The sequence below is a fragment of the Piliocolobus tephrosceles genome, unplaced genomic scaffold (assembly GCF_002776525.5).
Source record: "Piliocolobus tephrosceles isolate RC106 unplaced genomic scaffold, ASM277652v3 unscaffolded_41, whole genome shotgun sequence".
NCBI lineage: Eukaryota > Metazoa > Chordata > Mammalia > Primates > Cercopithecidae > Piliocolobus > Piliocolobus tephrosceles.
The window spans coordinates 1,854,712-1,875,590 of record NW_022325420.1 but is presented as its reverse complement, the minus strand read 5'-3'; the positions used below and the strand labels follow the sequence as shown (position 1 = coordinate 1,875,590).

General features: G+C 34.2%; 1 protein-coding gene across 17 annotated transcripts in view; it reads left to right on the top strand.

Moving 5' to 3' along the window:
* LOC113224832 (calcium-dependent secretion activator 2) overlaps positions 1–20,879 on the top strand; it is a 567,701-nt gene that overhangs the window by 139,836 nt on the left and 406,986 nt on the right. For all 17 annotated transcript variants that reach the window (XM_026454354.2, XM_026454360.1, XM_026454352.1 and 14 more), the window contains one exon: positions 8,566–8,679. In XM_026454354.2, the coding sequence (XP_026310139.1) occupies positions 8,566–8,679 (114 nt within the window). The remainder of the gene's footprint in view (positions 1–8,565; positions 8,680–20,879) is intronic.

Genomic DNA, 20,879 nt, shown 5'->3' with positions numbered 1-20,879 from the left:
AAATAAATGCATACACGCTGTATACAACATATTGCATGGGGATAAACACCTTTTATTGAAAGAAGTCTGTAGCTATGAGGGAATCAGGGAATAATATGGTAATCGGAAAGAATATAGGCTTTGGGATCAAGATGCTGGTTGAAATTCTATCCCTGTCGCTTACTAGATGTGAGGTTAAGTAAGATCCTTAACTTCTTTGAGCTTAGTTTCATCCTTTGTAACAAATACAGAGAATTTTAAGAAGATTAATGAGACATGTTAGAAGAGGGCAAAGTTTCAATTATGCGGGATGAAAATGTTCTGGGGATCTAGTGTATAGCATAGTGACATAATTAATAATATTATATTTTATACTTGAAATTTGCTAAGAGTAGACCTTAAATGTTCTCACTGCTCTTATCACACACACACACAAAGACACAAAAGGTAACTGTAAGATGATAGGTGTGTTAATTAGCTTAGTTTGAATTATTTAACAGTGTAACTTATATCAAAATGTTGTATACTTTGTATACCTTAAATATTTACAGTTTTTACTTGTCAGTTATAGTTCAATAAAGTAAAAAAACATGAAAAATGAGATCCACATGGAATGCGATCAGGAGAGCACGGCAAGTAAACTCATGGAATAATTCATGGATTTAACATTTGGAGCTTAGCATTCACCAGCTCCCTGCCACGCGCCACCCCCACCACCGCCCCCACGCTGACAATGCCATAATGACATATAATTTTGCAGAGGTTTGAATTGAACTGGGAGGTCAATGAGAATGTGGATTGGCATCATTCACTTAGTGCTGAGTGAGCCTAGACTGGGTTGGGGTCCATTTGTTCACCATGTAATGGGATTTTGCTGTTCTGTACTTAGCACTTAGTTTACATTTTATTATAAAACATATTAATATGGTGTTTATAAATTTTGGGCTTTTTAATTGTCCTGTCAACACTGTGTGACAGTGGAATTCGATTTGCCAAAATAACTTTGTTTTCAATCTATATCTGGCCAACTTAGGTGTTCACTGTTTGCTGGGGCAAGTTCATTGGATAAGGAGTTTTTCACATGAAATAGCATGGAAAAATGTTTTAGAATAAATTAAGGTAAACTTCAGTTGCAAAAAAAACACACGATAGTACCATGGTATTTTCCCTCTGGTTAGGTACCGTACCTCATTGGACTTTTTATTACTTTTTATTAGTTAGAACTTAATACCATATTACTGTTAACTGCATATTACCAGTAAATCCTGATAAGAGTGGGCAGGATGTATGGAGGTTTTATTTCTCTCTCATGTCAAGGAAGTTGGGAGGTAGGTGGTCTAGGGTTGCATTCCTGCTCTACTCTGTGGTGTGAGGCACTTTTTATCTTGCTGCCTCACCATCTTCATTATCAAGGTGACACTTTAGCTAGCACGTCAAATTCCATTCAGCAGGAAAATAAAAAAGAGAAAGAAGCAAAATGTGTTTGCTCCAGCCACCTGTTGCAGTTTCCTGGAAGTCAGGCATACATTTGCTTACATCTGGTTGGTCTTAACTTGGTCATTTGACCATGTTTATACCTATCAGGTGAACCTGGCATTTGTAGTGTTAGATGGGCATATTCACCGTCCCAAATATCTGTGCTTATGGAAGAGGACAGGAAAGTTTCTTTGAATAGGACACTGATAATAACAGCACATCCACAGGATTTATAATGTATTAGACGTAGCTAGAGCCCCCTATTATTCTAATATACAGCTTGGGATGCATTGTTATTTCAAAAACGTGGAAGGCACTGACGATTTTGCTTCAGTGGTTTGATGTAGTTGTTTTTGACAGTGTTGATAGGAAGGGAAGAAGAAAATAGTACTGATCCTTTAGCGTTTTCCTGTTAATATCTTTCTTTAATTGACAAACCTGAAAGCTATGCCTTTGTGCATTTTAAGAAACATCCATGCCTAGACTAAAGCCTTTTACCTGTTTGAAAAACCTTTCTCATCTTACTACTCTTTGACATGAGGTAAATGCACACCCATGCCCCAATCCTGGAGGGACCCACAAGTTTTCTGCCACTTTGCTGTGGAATCTGACTGTGACTACTTTTACTTGCTAGGATGTCACACAGCTTCCACTGTAAGTACTGAGACTCCTGATGGGTTCTGCAGGTCAGGGCAGACTCCATACGGCTATGGTTGCTAGGTTCCTGGGTTGCATATTGGCTGGTCTCCTGCTGCAATATAAATCCTGGCTTAAATCTTTAGTTGATCCATGATTTAGAATGAAAAGGATAAAATCTAATTTGAATATGAAAAAATACCTAAGAAACATGAGACACCTCTGAACCCTAGAATCTAAGTGTTTTTCTGGTGGCAGTTATTTTTCTTGTGGATGAAGCATCACAGCCAGGTCAGATTTATGAAATTTAGTTTTTTTCTTTTTATAAGGCTAATCTGTTGGTTGTATTTAGATGTTTGCAATAATATTTATGTTTTAGCTAAGTTTCTGCAATTTAGTTTTATATAGAATGTGCCTTATAAATTCCTGATAGATAATTTCTGCTGGTCAAATTTTCCTTCATATTTAAAAATATTTTATTCATTGGTAAATATAGTAGTCAAAATTAAACATTAAAATTAACATTTTATGTTAATTTTAAGTTAACATTAAAACATATGCTATGTTTTAATTAAACATATGCTAAATAATATTATTTAAAATTAAAACATATGCTAAATAATAAATCAACTGCCCCAAATAATATTCATTGATAGATTATGCTAAACTGAAGGAATATATATAATGGCAGGATTCAGTATTCTTTCCTTAATCCTGAACTGGTGAATATTTTTGAAATGACCTGGAGGAGACTATGGAGAATATATTATTATGTTAGTGATTATAACAAAGCTAAGAGAACTTTGTAGTCATCGGGTAAAGGAATCATAATTCTAAAAAATATTCTTAACTAGAACAGTGTCCCAAATACATCTAGCAAGATGAAACATGGTTTACTGAGGCACATGTAAGAATGTTTTAGAAGTTTCTGTTGATTATAAGCACAATGTGAGTCAGTTGATGTGACTGCCAAGAAGAGTTAATTGGTTTTTAGTTTGAATTAATAGACATAGAATGCTTAGAATGTGGGAAGTGGCCCTCCCACTTGTGTCTCTGTTGGCCACACTATCCTCGGAGAATGGTGATCAGTGTATCTAGTACATTTTAAAAGGGACATTGCTATTGTAGTGAGTTTCATTTGCTTATTGTTACAGTTTTCAAAGTGTTTTCCTTTTGAATTTTTATATCAAAGGACATTATTATTATATATTTTAATTAATTTGGTTTTTTTTTATTTATTTTTATTTTTTTTTAGATGGAGTCTCCCTCTGTCACACAGGCTGGAGTGCAGTGGCATGATCTTAGCTCACTGCAACCTCCGCCTCTCGGGTTCAAGTGATTCTTCTGCCTCAGCCTCCCAAGTATCTGGGACTATAGGCACACGCCACCACACCCAGCTAATTTTTGTGTTTTTTTTTCAGTAGAGATGGGGTTTCATCATGTTGGCCACACTGGTCTTGAACTTTTGACCTCAGGTGATCTGCCTGCCTTGGCCTCCCAAAGTGCTGGGATTACAGGCATGAGCCACTGCACCCAGCTTGTTCAGATTTTTTAAAAAGCTATGACTCTGCACATCTGTAAACTCAGAACTTATGATCCATTGCATCCAAGTATCCTTCATACTTAGTTTTATTTAACATGGTGATTTTTATGGCAAATTGGAATGTATCCTTAGGAGAGTACCCAGGATATTGGAGCGAACTGGCAAAATTTATTCCAGAAAAGAGAAAACTCATAAATAATCATTTTTTGTCCCCAAAGTCTTGAAATACTATATTAAAGAATGAAAGTAACACTTAGTCTGTTTTGTCTTAGATAGTGTATAGTATAGAGTTGTGTGGAAGCCATAGGGACACTGATTTCAATTTTTATAATTGTCCCAAATTAGAATGGGATTCACTGAGGTAATAAAAGGATGTATGTATGTGTGTGTATATTAATAGGCCCAATTGGAATCTGAAAGTCTACTTTCGTAGATTTTGTACAGATTAATGCATTGATTAGAATGTTGAATAGGATAATTACTGTGGTTATTTTCTGACAATCTTGGTCTAAGCTTTTTTGAAATCCTCAAGACTGTAATATTTAAAAAAATAGAAACAAAGTCAAGGTAAATTTTTTTACCTGAAAGGAGAATTTAAAAAACTGGTGTGTTGTCCAGTCTCCATGTAGGATAGGATTGAAGCTGTTCACAGTTCTTCATAACTGTTTTGAGTTTCAAGATGTACCTGCTGTTATAGCTTATTTTAAATCTAAATTAGAATTTATAAAGGGTTATTTCACTTGAAAATTCAAAATGAATAAAGTGCTACATGTTGAAAAATCTCTTTCACCTTTATTTTCTGTCTGTCCAGTTCCCACAGCCATCCTTCTTCCCTAGTTTCTGTCTGTATATGGAAGCAAATTCACATCCATGTTATTTGCCCATTTGCTATGTGAGTGGTGACTTATTTTAACTGCTGTTCTATAACTTGCTTTCTGCCCCAAGATATTTTTAAAATATTTAAAATCAGTACATAGAGAACATTTACATTCTTTCAATGCAATGAATAGCATACCACTGTTTAGATATGGCATAATTTAGTCTCCTATATATGCATATTTAGGTTGTTTTCCATGTTTTTGCTATTAAGAATTATCTGGTAAATAACCTTGTACACATGTCATTTTGCACATGTGCAGGTGTATCTGTAGTATTGATCCAATCCCAAAGTCGAATTGCTGATTCCAAGGACATGTACTTTTAAAATGGCTTCTCATACAGTTTTAATTTGTACTCCTTTTATAAATATAGGCTTGTTTTCATGGATTAAGAGTTTTTTATCTGAACATATCAATTTTGTCCATTTTTCTGTTGGTTTATTTGTGATGTTCTTATCGGAACTCTGTATATGCTTAGAAATGAACTCTTTGGGTAATGAGTTGCAAGTATTTTTTTTTCTAGTTAATCTTTTCCTATATAGTTTATTTTTAATGCAAATAAATTTATGACATTCCAATATTTTTAATAGAATTTTTTAAAGAAGTTTTAGCTTCACAACAAAATTGAGCTTGAGTGGATGGTACAGAAATTTCCCATATATATCCTGCCCCCACACATGCATAGCCTACACTGTTATCAACAACTGATCCTTTTACTGTCTCCATAGTTTTGCCTTGTCCAGAATATCATATAGTTGGAGTCATACAGTATGCAGCCTTTTTACATTGGCCGCTTTTACATAGAAATATGCATTTAAGGTTCCTTCATGTCTTTCCATGGCTTGATAGCTTATTTCATTACTTGCTAAATAATATTCCGTTGTTTGGATGTACCCGAGTTTATCTATTCATCTACTGAAGTTTTGGCAATTATGAAAAAAGCTACTTTAAACATCTGTGTACAGGTATTTGTGTGGACATAAATTTCCAACTCCTTTGGGTAAGTACCAAGGACTGTGATTACTGGATCATATGATAGAAGCGTATTAGTTTGTAAGAAACCATCAACCTGTTTTACAAAGTAGCTATACCATTTTGCTTTCCCAGTAGTAAAGAATGATAGTACCTGTGGTCTATATCCTTGCCAGCATCAAGTGTTTTATGTGTTCTGGATTTTGTTCATTCTAATGGGTTTGTAGTAAATCTCATTATTTTAATTTGCATTTCCCTGATGACATGAGGTGGAAAATCTTTTATATTATTTTAACACCATTCATTGAGTAGACCATCAACTACTACTGATTTGAGTTGCTATGTAGGTGTTTTATAGTACATTTCTGATTGTGTTTCGGTCTGTTTCTTCGATCTGTTCCACTGGTCTATCTCTTGGTGTACAGTATGGTTTATCTTGATAATGCAAATAGCTTTTAGGAAACTGCTTTCTGACAGCTATCCTCAGTGCTAGATTTTTAGTTTTCTTTTCCTGCCCCTATCTTGCCTATATGAAAATGTAGACTTCCTCTTTATGCTAATAAAGTGTCCATTTATTTGCTTTTTGTTTATAATTGTCATATTTGATCCATTTTATGTCTTAAATGTAACTGTAGTATCTTCCATTCATAAAAATGTTGAAGCCTGACATTTAGCCAGGTGCCTCTGGCATATTTTGTGAACTGTATCAACTTTGTTGGAGCTTCCAAGAAGATGATTTGCTCAAACCTCCTTTCCTTGATTCAAATCCATGAATTTTCTACATCATAATTACCAAAGAGTAACTCGTTGTTATAATAGTGGAACTTAAATACTAATGGTGTAGAAATTGCAAATATGGTAGTTTAGAAGAGTTTTTAAAGAAGAAAAAGTCTTTGATAAAATTAAATGAAAAAATACACAGGTTCTAGTTTTTTAAGAGTATGTATTTTATTTATCAAGCAAAGGAGTTGGCACAAGTGATCAGTAAGATCTTCTTCAGTTCATTCTCATTCTTTGCATATATTTCCATTGCCATTATTTCACTTGGCTTGCAAGGAGAAGCTCTTTTTGGCATTCCCAGAGCTTAGTAACTATAGTGCTCTCAGCTGCCTCACTCTCAGTAATTGCTGTCCCATTTCCATTTGGTCCCTTTTGTGAATCATGCTTAGAGAGCTAAAGTCATGAACTTAATTTGCGTTGCTAGTACGCACACATACAAAAAGTCCCTGCTTCCATTTTCTTAACATTATAGAAATGGATATTGTAATATAATGATGATGTTCCTGCACCTCAGCTTGGTTAAGCTTCCTCTAAAATGAAGGAGATAACCTTAGTAAAGAAATGGAATAGTCTTCTTTCTTCACTGCCCAGGGCAAAAGGTTTTTTTTCCCCTGTGTACAATAGGACACTTTTTAATTTTTTTTTAATTCTGTTACTCCCAGTTACAGTTTCTTTACAAACTGTCTTGTTTGAGTCCTAAATAAAACTGATTTTTTGAAAGAGCTTGTCTTCCTTATATTTGAATCACAGTTTAATAAGCCTTTTGAACAGATTTATACTTACTTCACATCAGCTTTCTTTTTGAAGCCAAGTCATACCAGTTTAGTCTACCTAATCCTTTAATCATTTTATCCTCAGCATGTTTCCAGATGCTTCACATCCCTCTGTAGATTCTAGAACTGGAATGAGTTTGTTAATAAAGTCTGATCAGGATCTAATGAAATGGAAGGAACATTCCTTTGCTGTTTCGTATATATTTTGGAATTTGTTGTTTTATCTCCAAGACTATGTTGTTTTCTCTCCAGCTAAGCATAAAAAAAGGTTCTGCATTACCTAAGATCTAAGAGGCCTTATTTCTAGTGAAGTACATGCCCCTTTGTGTGCAGGGCTTGGTGCCTAGAAGGGCTCTCTGCACTTGGCTTAGTGCTCTCTGTTCCTGCTGTCTTGAAATTCTTAATAATATTTTTACTAAAAAGCTCCTTATATTTTGCACTGGGCCCTACAAATTAAGTAGCTCACCCTGCTTGTAGTTGATGACTAGAGGACATGATTGATAAGTCACATTTCATGTCTAATTCGCCCTCTGTAATAATTATGGAAGCTACACCCAGGGTAAGGACCCCTGGTTGTAAACTTTCCCAGTTCAGAGCATTTTCTCCTATGTGCTCAAAGATGCTTTCACTGCCAACTTGCTGCCTCTCTGTTCCCTTTTGGCTTTGTCTTCTTTGTCTTCTCCTTATTATTCCTTCATTTATCTAAACTCAGTTGTTGATGTATGTTTGTTCATGAAATCCAAATTTTCTCATGCAATGGTTGTTGTTTCCAGAGGGATCTTTCTTAGGGTCCATTCTGTCTTTTTAGTCTTTCTTCCTATTACCTCTTGTCCAAGGCATCCCTCTCTCATCTCTAAGCTCTTCTCTACTTTCTCTCTTTAGAATAGCTGGAAATTTCATATGATATTATTAAATTAACTACTAGTTAATTTCTTATCCAAATTTTAGATTTTCTGTGTCTCTATAAAGAAACTGGGATGGCAATCATAAGAATTCTGGAAATTTGGGGTAGAAATTTGGATTCCACTTCCATATCAGGATTACGGAGTACATGAAATGACTTGGAAATGTTTTAAAGTCTAACCATTAGTGTCTGGGTGCAGTGGCTCTTGCCTGTAATCCCAGCACATTGGGACGCCAAGGTAGGCGGATCATTTGAGGTTAGGAGTTTGAGACCAGTCTGACCAACATCTCTACTAAAAATACAAAAATTAGCAAGGCATGATGGCGGGCACCATAATCTCAGCTACTCAGGAGGCTGAGGCAGGAGAATTGCTTGAACCCAGGAGATGGGGCTGCAGTGAGCCAAGATTGCACCACTGCACTCCAGCCTGGATGACAGAGCTTGACTCCATCTCAAATAAAGTCTAACCATTAGTACAAGTAGTAGGATTTTTAGCTTTTACTTTTCTTTGCTATAAAGTTAATTTTAGGTGTGAAATATACATACAGCTAATATGATTTTTAATAGTCATTATTTTTTCATGTACTGGCCAATTTATCTGCTTATTTTCTCTTTTTCTTATAGCTTAACAAACAACAATTGCAGTTACTGAAAGAACGGTTCCAGGCCTTCCTCAATGGGGAAACCCAAATTGTAGCTGATGAAGCATTTTGCAACGCAGTTCGGAGTTATTATGAGGTAAGTTTAAAGAGCTTTGTTTTTGACTTTCTGATACATTTTAAAGATTTCTATTATTTTTATGGCTTTCCCATTTTAAAGAAGCTTGCTGGTCTGACAGGAAGGCTGTGAGTTTGCAACCTTTTTGAAAGCATTGTCATTTCTATTTCACAATTGAAAAGCTCTAATTCCACAGCCTGGATTTGAGAGATAAACAGAATCGAAATTAGTCACATTTTTTGAGGAGAAGTGAACTATTTAGAAAAATCTTCTGGCAGTGATTGATACAACTGACTATAGCTATCTTTAGGTCCACATGTCTAAATTATCCTTTTAAATCGGGATTTCAATAGTAAATTGCCATCTTATGCAATTTTGTTACCTAAGCTTTATAATAATTAAAGCTAGTAACTAATTTCAAGAGGATAAATTGAATTCTCCTCAATTTATTGAAAAAGAAATAACACTACCAATACCACCCTGCTATTTCTTCTGATTCTAGCTTGTGACTCAGGGATTTCTCTATGGTTTTCCTATGAGCACCAGTTTTCACACATGGTCATTAACTGCTTTAGTGAATTGCCACTAGCTGTTAGTTTAGAGAGTTCCCTTTTTCCTAAGCGTTTCAGAGTCATTTGAGGGAATGGATTCCTTTCATTGTGCAGGTACTCAACAACTTTCATCTGAAGAAGCATAATATGCAAATATATATAAGACGAATAAACAAGGGAAAATGTGGAGATACAGTGGGTCTGAACTTACCTGAGGCAAGAATATTTTTGTGTAAAAATATTAAATAATTGGATGTACTGTTAACTGATTGGATTTATAATAGTGATGGTATAAATCAGAGGTTAATTAATGCAACTCTAGAGAAGTTTACCTTATCCCAAGCCTCAGCCTATTGACTTAAATGAAATAATGGAAGTTTTGCTGACTAAATATGTATATGACATAAATCTAATGTCAGGAGTGGGTATGTCCAACTGGACCTTGACTCAGAATATCTTAACAAGTATAGGAGCTCAAAATTTTAACACATATAGGACCTTAGATTTCCCCTTGTAAGAGTCAGAGGTAGATTTCATCATGTAAAATTCAGGATTTGAATCTTACAGTGTTAACTGTAAATTTCTATATTTGCCTCATGTACTTAAACTAAAGAAAAGCCAAAAGTCTGTATTTGGGATGAAGGAAATGTAGCTCAGGGAAGTAATCTGTATAAAAAGATAAAAAGTTTTTAGTGAAACAGTAGGCTCATGTTTGGTTTTGATAAATGCACTGCTATATTCTAAGATGATAAGGTTAGGGAAACTGAAATTGGGTCAGCAGGGGGATGAGGGAGTTCTTTGTGCTCTCGTTGTAACTTTTGTGTAAATCTAAAAATATTTCAAAATAAGTAAGCATAATATGATGTGGACACAGTTTAGAAAAAGGCACACATTTCAACAGAATACAGGTTGAAAAAAAAGGCACACAAGCCGTGCTAATAAAAATATTGTAACTCCAGTGAAGGAGAGAGTATCCCCATTGTGTTCTACATGAGGATTATGTTCTCTTCTGGGCACTGTATATGAATAAAAAATGTGCACAAATTTAGGGTGATCAGGTTTGAAACATATCTTATGTAAGTTGAAGGAGCTGGGGCTGTTTGGCCTATAGACAGATTGGGTTTGTGGTGGTGTATGTAATCCCAAGAGTAAAACCAGGGTTTAGTTGGAAACTGAAGTGGGGAAGATTTCAACTTAATATATCTAGAGTTTGGTTGCAGTGCCCCCAAATAGAATGGACTGGTTGAGTATAGCATCACAACTTGATTCTAGTGGCCCTTCACAGTCACCTGGGAAACATACTACAAAAACAGTTCCTGGGGTTCTGTCTCAGACTTTCTGAATCAGACTTACAGAATTCATGCTTTTGAAAGCTTTCCAGATGATTCTCTTAGAATTGGTGGATTGCTAACCAGTGGAATTAAATGACTACCTGCTAGGATTGTTACAGAAAGAGATGTAAGCGTTGAAGAGGTGGTTTGACTTGGTGACTGAGGGTTTTCTATACTTCTGTTCATATTTCCAGCTAGTGTTTAGTTGTGAAACTATATCTAACTTGTCTTTGTGCACATCTCAAAGTGGTGCTAAGATTTGTGATCCTAATTATGAGTCTGCATTCCTGAGGTGCATTTGTGGAGTTACTGTTTTCTAGGTAGTACACAATTGGTACACAACAAACTCTTGAATAAATAAATAAATAAATTTAGTTGGAAAAATAAGGTAGAAAAGTTGCTTTTCAGTTTTTTTCCCAAAAAGCCTTTCATTTTTTAGAAGTATATTTTGCATATTTTGCTGTGATCACGATCTTTATGTTTTATTTATGTATTATTAATTTTATATAGTAATTTTTATAGTTTACCAGAAAAGTCTTAACTTTTGTTCTTTCAATATCTCTTTGCAATAAACAGTGGAAATATTATTACCTACACTTTACATAAATAGAAATTGAAGCTCACAGAGATTAAATGACTTTTCCTTTTCCAGCGTTATATATTTGGTAAGCATCCAAGTTAAAGTGAATCCAGATTTTTTTTTTTTAAGTATTTCTGGCATGCTATCGTTATTTCACAGTTGCCATTTTGAATATACCTATGTCAGGTACTGTGGGCACTTCAAAATCTATTAGTAGTCTCAGACATCAGAGAAATTAAAATATATTTAAATATATGTTTATATTTTAGAATAAATCTTATAAACAAGATAATTATTCCCATCTTACACATGAAGTTAAGTGACTTGTGTCCAAAACTGCATAGCTAATTAAAAGCAGAGCTAAGAACCTCAGACCACCACAGCTGACTAAGCAGACTCTTAGATTCCATACAAGACCTGTTGAATGAGAATTTCTGAGAATGGGGCTTCAACATCTGAATTTTGAACCTGTGCCGTGTGAACAAAAGTTCTCTGAAAAGGAATTTCATTTGTTTAATTTTGATTTTTAATTTATTTTGAGACAGGGTCTCATTCAGATGTCACCCTGACTAGAGTGCTGTGATGTGATCATAGGTTATTGTGGCCTAGAAATCCCTGACTTAAGCAATGGGCTCTGATTTTATAGTGAAAGATTTTGCACTACGTTCCCAGTCAGGTCCATTTATGGAAATAAAGGATTCAAACTTGCTTAGCTCTGATTGGTCAACACAACCAAGTTCTGATTGGTTGGATATAACTGGACCCTGATTGGACAAAGTAGGTGAGTTCTGATTGGTGGGTTCAGGTGGGTTCCTGAAGTCCCAAAGTTAAATGGAGGTGTGAATTTTCAGGGAACTCAGAGTAACATGTATGACTTCTAGTCAGCAAATGGCTACTTTACTTAATTTGAATATAAACCTAGTTAGCCACTTGGGATCCATCTTGAAGGATTGGCTCTTTGGGGATCACATTTGTTCACAGCCTTGATAATTTTGATTCACTTGGTCATTTGAGAACCATATTGATACAGACCTTATAACTTCTAGAATGTGTGCTCCATGGCAGAGCCATTTCTGTATACCATTGTATCCCCAGTTTAGCACACAAATATATTCAGTGAATACTTGTTGACTGAGTGAATGAGTATTACAGTATTTATTACTCTATCTAGAAACTGTATATTTTGGTCTTGTTTTTATGCTTACTTTCTCCATCATTCTCTTTTTCTAAAAGTATTACTTTTGTGTTGTAATGAAATTTCTTTTGAATATGATTGTTCTTAATTTCATGATTTTGTGTTTCCTTTAAGATGCTAGATACTTACGAAGCATGGTTGGCCTTTCATGTTCTTTCTAACCTAGTTATTCTGTGATTCTGTGATCTTTTGTGGCTTCTTATATCATTTGAAGTCTATGTTTTCAGGGATGTTATATATATTGTTTGCTGTATGCAGCTGTTTTCAACTATTAATAACCTTTAAGTAGTCATTTGCTCAATTATTATGTTTACTATCCTTTAGCTGTGATAGCCATTTCTGACTCTGTATATAATATGTATTTTACATAGCATATATAATGTATATTATATGTAATGTATATTGAAGGATTGACTTGAAGGATTATATAAAATATAATTATATGTAATATATAATTATATATAATATATAACATAAATATTTATAATTATATATACATAATATATATTATACACAAATATATATTACAAAGACACCCCCACCCAAGAAAATAGCACATAGAAATGCCCAAAAAGATCTAATCCTGGAATATGTATTATATTATATTCAATAATATATATATGAACAATCCTAATAAATGTGTATTATCAATTCAATTGAAAACATACCTTCATACTCTTAGTATATACATTTTCCCAGTTTGCTATTATTTTTCTCTCTCAGCTTTATGATTGCTATTTCCTGAATAACTTTTATGAGTAGCCTTTTCCATCTTGATTGTAGGTCTATATAGTCTATAGACAATTACTCCATCTAAAAAGAAAAAGAGTTATCTGTCTATTCTTATAGTGGTTGTACCTTCAGATATTTGGTTTACTTTAACACCTGGGATCTCAGTATGAAACCCAAGATATATTTCTGTTTCTCCACATTATTTGACAAAATTCATTTCTTCTTGGTATAATTTTTTAAGGGAAATAATTTCTTTCAACTAGATTATTCCAGGATTAGATCTTTTTGGATATTTCTATGTGGTGTTTTCTTGGGTGGGGGGTGTCTTTGTGTGTGTATGTCAGTTATAATTAGTATTTACTATGAATACTATTCAACATGTTACATAAAAGCATATACTGAGGAATAATAATGATTTTTATGTAACAATATAATTTATATCATATATTTAATAAGATGCCCTTAAGTATTATAAGTAACAAGAATAATAAAGATATATGTTTGTGAAATTTCTTCAATATTCTCACACAGTTGGCATAATTAAAAATTGACCCAAATATCTAAACCGCCTAAGTAGGCAGACATGATGCTAGAGGGACGGACCAGAATAGGAAGAGAAGAAAGAAATGGCAGGTAGCATACCTAACTACGTAATAAAAGTTGGCAGTTATAATCTTGATAATTTTATGATTACTAATTGTTGTTTGATTCTGCTGTACTTTCATCTTTTTTGTTAATTGAAGGGATTTTTTTTTCCCTCTTCACTTTTTTTTTCTTTAAGCAACTCATTGTCTAAAGGAAGTCCTAAAATGGACACAAATTCTACAAGTGTTTGCTCTTCATTTTTGACCTTTTTTTTTTTTGGTTTTGGTCTATTTCTTTTTCAGTTTAGGAAACTTCAGCTGACTCTGCAGATGAGTAAACATAGGTTTATTGCAGTTTGTTACTTTCCAAGCTGTTCTTGTCATCAAATATCTGCTTCTGTTTCACAGAATTCAGGTGCACTTTATCCAAATATAACAAATGACAATGTGATTTGTAGTGGACATGTGGAAAAGTAAATGGTCTTTCTCTTGTAGATTTCCAAAAGACAGTATACGTTGCTGACTAGCTGCTTTCAGCATAATACAAACTTTCAAATTCTGCTATTGCACAAAATATGGATGCTAGAGCTTTTAAAAAAATTGTGACTTGGGTTTGTTCACAACTTTTCAGAAAGGATGTATAGTTTTCTTATTGTTTTCATTTGTTTATGTTCTATTTTGGTCCCAAAGAATAAATGAGAGTTAGAGATGTATTTTAATCTTTTAAAAGTTACCAAAAAAGTATTAAAGTAAGCTTTGTTGCTGCCACCCCCACCCCCACCACCATTTGCTCTTCAGATTTCATGCTTTATAATGGGAAAAATTCCTTCATCCCTTCAATAAACTTTAAAAAATTATTTTCAATATGTTTATTATGAAATTTGGGGAAAAGTACTCCCAAAATGTTCTAATTCTGGCCTTTTTTTTTTTTTTTCAAAATGTCTTGAATTCTGAAATTCGGAAATTTTCTACTTTGATATTATTTTAAGAACACTTTTTAATATAAGTAGTATATGTTTATGTTGGATAATTTAAGAAATATTTAAAATAAGAAACGTTTTTGTCATCCTAAAACTGCTCTACAAATAGTATATTATAAAAAGAAAAAGAAAACAAATACCACCTATATAATTTCAATAGCAATAGCAACTCCTTTTAACAGTTTGGTGTTTCTGTTTTGTATGTATAAAACTGGAATCTGATTTATATGACATGAGCATTCTTTAGTATCAGATATTCTCTATAAATGTGGTTTTAAGTACATGCATAATAGATCATTGTGTGCTTGTATCTAAATATTATTTAATATCCTGCTTATTGTTAGATACTTCTTTTGTTAGACACTTTCATTTTTTACTATTTTTGTTAGACACTTTCATTTTTTACTATTAAAAAGTAAATGCTGAAATAATTGTGCATATTCCTAAATTTATTATCTCGGATAAATTTCTGCAAGTAGAATTACTGGGTGATGGGTGATGAGCACTGTTTAAGTTCTTTATACAGATTATCAAATTGCCCTCAAAGTAGTAACAGTTTTTTCTACCGTAACCATATATGAGTGCTGTTTTTTTCTTGCACATTTAGTATTATCATAAAATAAATGCCAACTGTTAGGTTTCCTTATTTATTTATTTATTTATTTACTTACTTACTTACTTACTTACTTACTGTTAGTGAAGTTTAACATTTCTATATTGGTCATTCATATTTCTTTGTGAATTATCTGTTCATGTCCTGCGTCCCCTTTACATGTTCATTTTCTTCATACTGATTCATATAAGCATTATTTATACACTAAGAAGATGCTTAACCCTCTGTTATGATGTAATTATTCATTTTGTTTTTTGTATTTTGCATTAATTTTTTGTAAGTTTCTTACCTCCAATATTCACTCATTTTCTGTTCTCTTAGAATGAAAGATACATTCACATTTCACGTAGAGACTACACTTCATTTTATCGCCTTTGGATTCTGTTTTCATGATTATAAATCATTGATGACAATGGTTTACATCATACTTTCCTCTGCCGCTCCTCCTCTTCATTCCAGTTACCACCCCTCATGGATTAGTACCTCTGTGATTTAGGTTCTATTCAAGAGCTGATTATGTTGGTGCAACTCATGCCATTGCTTTGAAACTGTTTTCCTCTATGTAGAAGAGGTAAGGTGGGACTAATACCCAGAATATACAAGAAGCTCAAAGGACTCAACAGTAAAAATAAATAAATAAAAGTAATACCACTAAAAATGGGCAAAGGGCATAAATAGACATTTCTCAAAAGAAGACATATAAATGGCCAACATGTATGTGAAAAAATAAAAACCACAATGAAATATCATCCTACCTCAGTTAGAATGGCTATTATTAAAAAGGAAAAATATAACAGATGTTGACAAGTATGTAGAGCAAAGGGATTTCTTATATATTGTTGGTGGGAATGTAAACTACTACAACCTCTACAGAAAACAGTATGGAGATTCCTCAAAAAATTAGAAATAGAAATGCCATAAGATTCAGCAATCCCATTACTTGGTATTTATCCAAAGGAAATTAAATCAATATATCAAAAGGATACCTGCATCCTCCTGTTTATTCTGGCACTATTCCCAATAGCAAAGATACGGAATCAACCTAAATGTCTATCAACGGATGAATGGATAAATAAAATGTGATGTATATATGCAATGGAATACTGTTGACCACAAAAAAAGAATGAAATCCTATCATCTGCAGCAATGTGGATTGAACTGGAGGTCATTGTGTTAAGTGAAATAAGCCAGACACAGGAGGACAAATACTGCATGATTTCCATCATATGTAGAATCTAAGAGAGTTGATCACATGGAGGTAGCAAAGGAATGATACATACCAAAGGTCAGGAAGAGTGGGTGTTGGATAGGGGGTAAAGAGAGGTTGGATAATGGAAACAAACATACAGTTAGAAAGAGTAAGTTCTAATGTTTGATAGCAGAGTAGGGTGCCTATAGTTAACAACGATGTATTTTTGAAAACAGAAGAGAGGCGACTTGAAATATAATAAATACTTGGGCGAAGGACATCCTAAATACCCTAACTTGATCATTACAAATGTAAGAAAATTATCATTTGTGTTACCTTATGCCTATAAGAGGATATCACAAGTGCCCCATGAATGTGTACAGATATAATGGATCAAAAGATAAATTTAAAATAAATAAAATTGAAAAAACAAAGTTCCCTCTAGTTGCACAAGTGTCTGAATGTTAATTTGTGTCTTTGTATTTCTCCTTTCCTTTATCCTGGCTATTCTTACAGTCCCCAAAAATGTAAAGAACAAGTAAAGGAGCATGACTTGATACTTTACTTTCAGGACAAATCTTCAGGTCATTGTTTTTGAATCTTTATAGGTACTCTTACTTCCTAGTCTAGAATACCAAGGAACTTGATTTCAAATGTTAGCTTCTTCCCAAGGAATTTGGGAATATCTGCTCCAATTGTCCACCAGCAGCTGTCAGGTTGGCATCATTTCATTTATCTCTCTTCTTCCCGTAACATTATACCTCAACTCTTCATATTTACTTAAAAATAATTGCAGTTGTTTATTGGTTTCTTTGTAAAAACTAAGAGCCTTTTCAGGCTTTTGTTGTTGTTGTTGTTGTTATTTTTATTTTATTTTATTTTTTTATTTTTTGAGATGGAGTCTCACTCTGTCTCCCAGACTGGAGTGCAGTGGCGCGATCTTGGCTCAATGCCAGCTCTGCCTCCTGGGTTCCCGCCATTCTCCTGCCTCAGCCTCCTGAGTAGCTGGGACTACAGGCGCCCATCGCCATGCCCGGCTAATTTTTTTTTTGTATTTTTAGTAGAGACGGGGTTCTTTGTATTTTTAGTAGAGATGAGGTTTCACCATGTTAGCCAGGATGGTCTTGATCTCCTGACCTCATGATCCACCTGCTTTGGCCTCCGAAAGTGCTAGAATTACAGGTGTGAACCACCGTACCCCACCCAGGCTTTTTAAATTTTATGTAATTACCTCACTGTTTTTGTCTTGATAATGTATACTGTGTTGCCTGGTCTTATGTTTGTAAGCTTAGAGAGAGAGAGGAGCTGGGAAGATTGGTATTTAAATATTTTGATGAAAAATTTTTGTCATTTTATTTTGGAATAGAAAAATTTACTTTTCATACTTCAAGGGATGTTTGACCTGTCGAAATACCTTTTAAACTTTGCAATAATGCCCTGGAATAGGCCTGATCACTAAGTAAACCAAGATTGGCAGCCTGTGGCAAGAGGAAATTAAAAAAAAAAAAAAATGTCAGCACATTCACAGATGAAATCCATAACCATAATAGCAGAGGACATGCACGAAACTGGCTTAAGAGTAACATTTGAGCAAGCATAAAACTTATGATGCTTTCAGGGTCATAGAGTCAGGGAAATTGGATTATTTACTCTTAGAAACTGTTTTTAAAAAGAACATAAAAGAAAATTGTAACTCTAAAATTAGGAAGAGCTTCCTGATACAAAAAAAAAAAAAAAAAAACTATCCACATATAAGATAGAGATCGCTTAATGGAGTGCATAACTAACTATAGGTGTTCAAAGAAACATTACTTAACCTTAAGCTGACAAGATAAATAAACGAAAATGAATAAAACTAAATAACATAATAATGAGAAGTGATATTCTAAATTTGCACTGAGCTCTGCAGATCACATTGTACTTGCTATTTTTGATATTAACCATTGTATTTCACTTCATATTTTCTTATATTCTAAGGATGACATTTTAAATTACGCGTTGTGTAAGAATTTGCACAATGTGTTTTCATGTCTGAGATTCTTATTGCTGTATACAATATCTGGGTTTCTGCTACTTGTGAGTGTGTTCTGTAAAGTTGCCTGCATTCTTGATGGCAACCATTTTGTTATGAAGACTGGATAATGCATGGATTATAGAATTTTGTTGCTTGAAGATAGCTGAGGAAATCATCTTGTTTGAGCATTTTCTTCCTCTCTCTCTTCATGCATTTTTTAGGTGAAACTGAGGGTGTCAGTTTTGCATGCCTACCTAGCAAATTTGTTGCAGCGGGCAGGGCTAGACTTCTCTCTGTTAACTCTTCATTCTTCTCTTTTCTTCTGCTTCTATATTCTTATAAAAGGATAGTGCATCTATATAGGTGGGCTGTGGGTAAGTAAACCTGGTGTAAATTCTCAATTTCACCAATGGCCTAGGCATTTAGCCCAAGCTAGGTAGTCACCAAGAACAGAAAGGAGCACATGCAATTTACTTCAGTGTAGCATTCCCTAATTCCCAGGCCCAAGGAAAGGGTGCTCAGTTTAGAGCTAACACGTTGCAAAGACAGGACCTTGACAGATCTGAGAAGCTTATGTTTGTGCTGTGCCATAGTCTTAATACTTTAAACTGGCACCACAATTCAGAAAGAATTTATGCTCATACCTATTTATAATCCTTTGAAGGTCACGTTTGTTTATCAGGCTCTCCGATACCCGTGGTTCTTTAACTAAATCCAGCGTCAGCAAAGCCCTATCTTTCATGAGGGAAAAATGCCAAGTTAGTACTTAGAGGAATTCTGAGCTGTGGCACTGCTGCAGCTTTCTGATGGGGAAGTCCATTTGATCACAGATTCCATTTTACAGGATTACTCCTTCATTAATCAAGGAAATGCTCTTTAACTTTAAATGCCTTTCCTCAGGAAGTTATTTAGTTTTATTCATTTTCGTTTATTTATCTTGTCAGCTTAAGGTTAAGTAATGTTTCTTTGAACACCTATAGTTACTTATGCACTTCATTAAGCGATCTCTATCTTATATGTGGATAGATTTTTTTTTTTTGTATCAGAAAGCTCTTCCTAATTTTAGAGTTACAATTTTCTTTTATGTTCTTTTTAAAAACAGTTTCTAAGAGTAAATAATCCAATTTCCCTGACTCTATGACCCTGAAAGCATCATAAGTTTTATGCTTGCTCAAATGTTACTCTTAAGCCAGTTTCGTGCATGTCCTCTGCTAATCCTCTGTCAGATTTACTCAATAGTTCTTTTTATCATTAAGCTTCTATTTTTAAAGCTTTTTCTCTTTTCTTTGGCTTCAGGGAGAGATCTTGAGAGAAAACACATGTATCTGTGTTAGCACAGTCACAGTGGGGGCTGGCTTCACCTTGACATATTTAAAGCTTTTCTCTTTCATTGTCATAAAAATGGATAGATTAAGGTTTTGGAAAGCATAGAGCATTAAACAAGTAACATACACAAGCCTGTGACTAGCTAAGATAGTCATTGATCATCTGTTTTCTAGTACACTATTGGTTTTGTTTATAAAATTTAATTTTATATTGATTACTATCAAAGTACTTATTGGAGGGATAATTTTCATTTGACGCAACATAAAACATACTAAAGCCATAGTCCCCCTTACAATTGTCAAAAATATTCATTTGTGTCATTGACTGTTTCTATAAGACAGTATGGAGAATCTTATTTTCATAAGAACGTTGAGAAAAGCATTCTTTTGCATCTGAATCCAGATTGGTGAATGAGAGTTTTATTTAGAGTGGTTAAGCTGATGAGTTAAAATTTAGTGTCTTGAATAAACACTATTTGAAAAAAAAAAAAATCAAGCTGTTTAGGAGATACCAACTCTTTTTAGGGATACAGGGATGATATAAAATGTGTATGAATTTATCCTATAAATAGGTATCTGCTATCTGTGCGGTATCATGCAGGCATCCTCCAGGGCGTATTGGTTCTACTTTGCTCTTAAGTACTTCCTCTTTCAGTGTGAATTAGGGCACATTCCCAGCATTCGTAACCAACATGTGAGGCAAGACCATGGTCTCTCTCTGTGGCCTAGACTGGAGTACAGTGGTGTGATCAAAGCTCACTGCAGCCTCAAAGTCCTGGGATCAAGTCATCTTCCTGCCTCAGCCTCCCAAAGGGCTGGGATTATAGGCATGAACCACTGTGTCTGCCATTTTTTGACTTTTTAGTAGTAAGCCATTCTGACTGGTGTAAGATGCTATCTCATTGTGGTTTTAATTTGCATTTCTCAAAAGATGAGAGGATAGGGGGAGGGAAGTGAGGGATGAAATACTACCTATTGGGTACATGTACACTATTTGGGTGATGGGTACACTAAAAGCCCAGAAGGTTCATGCAATGTATCCATGATATAACACAACTACACTTATACCCCCTTAATCTGTCTATCTATCTATCTATCTATCTATCTATCTATCTATCTATCTATCT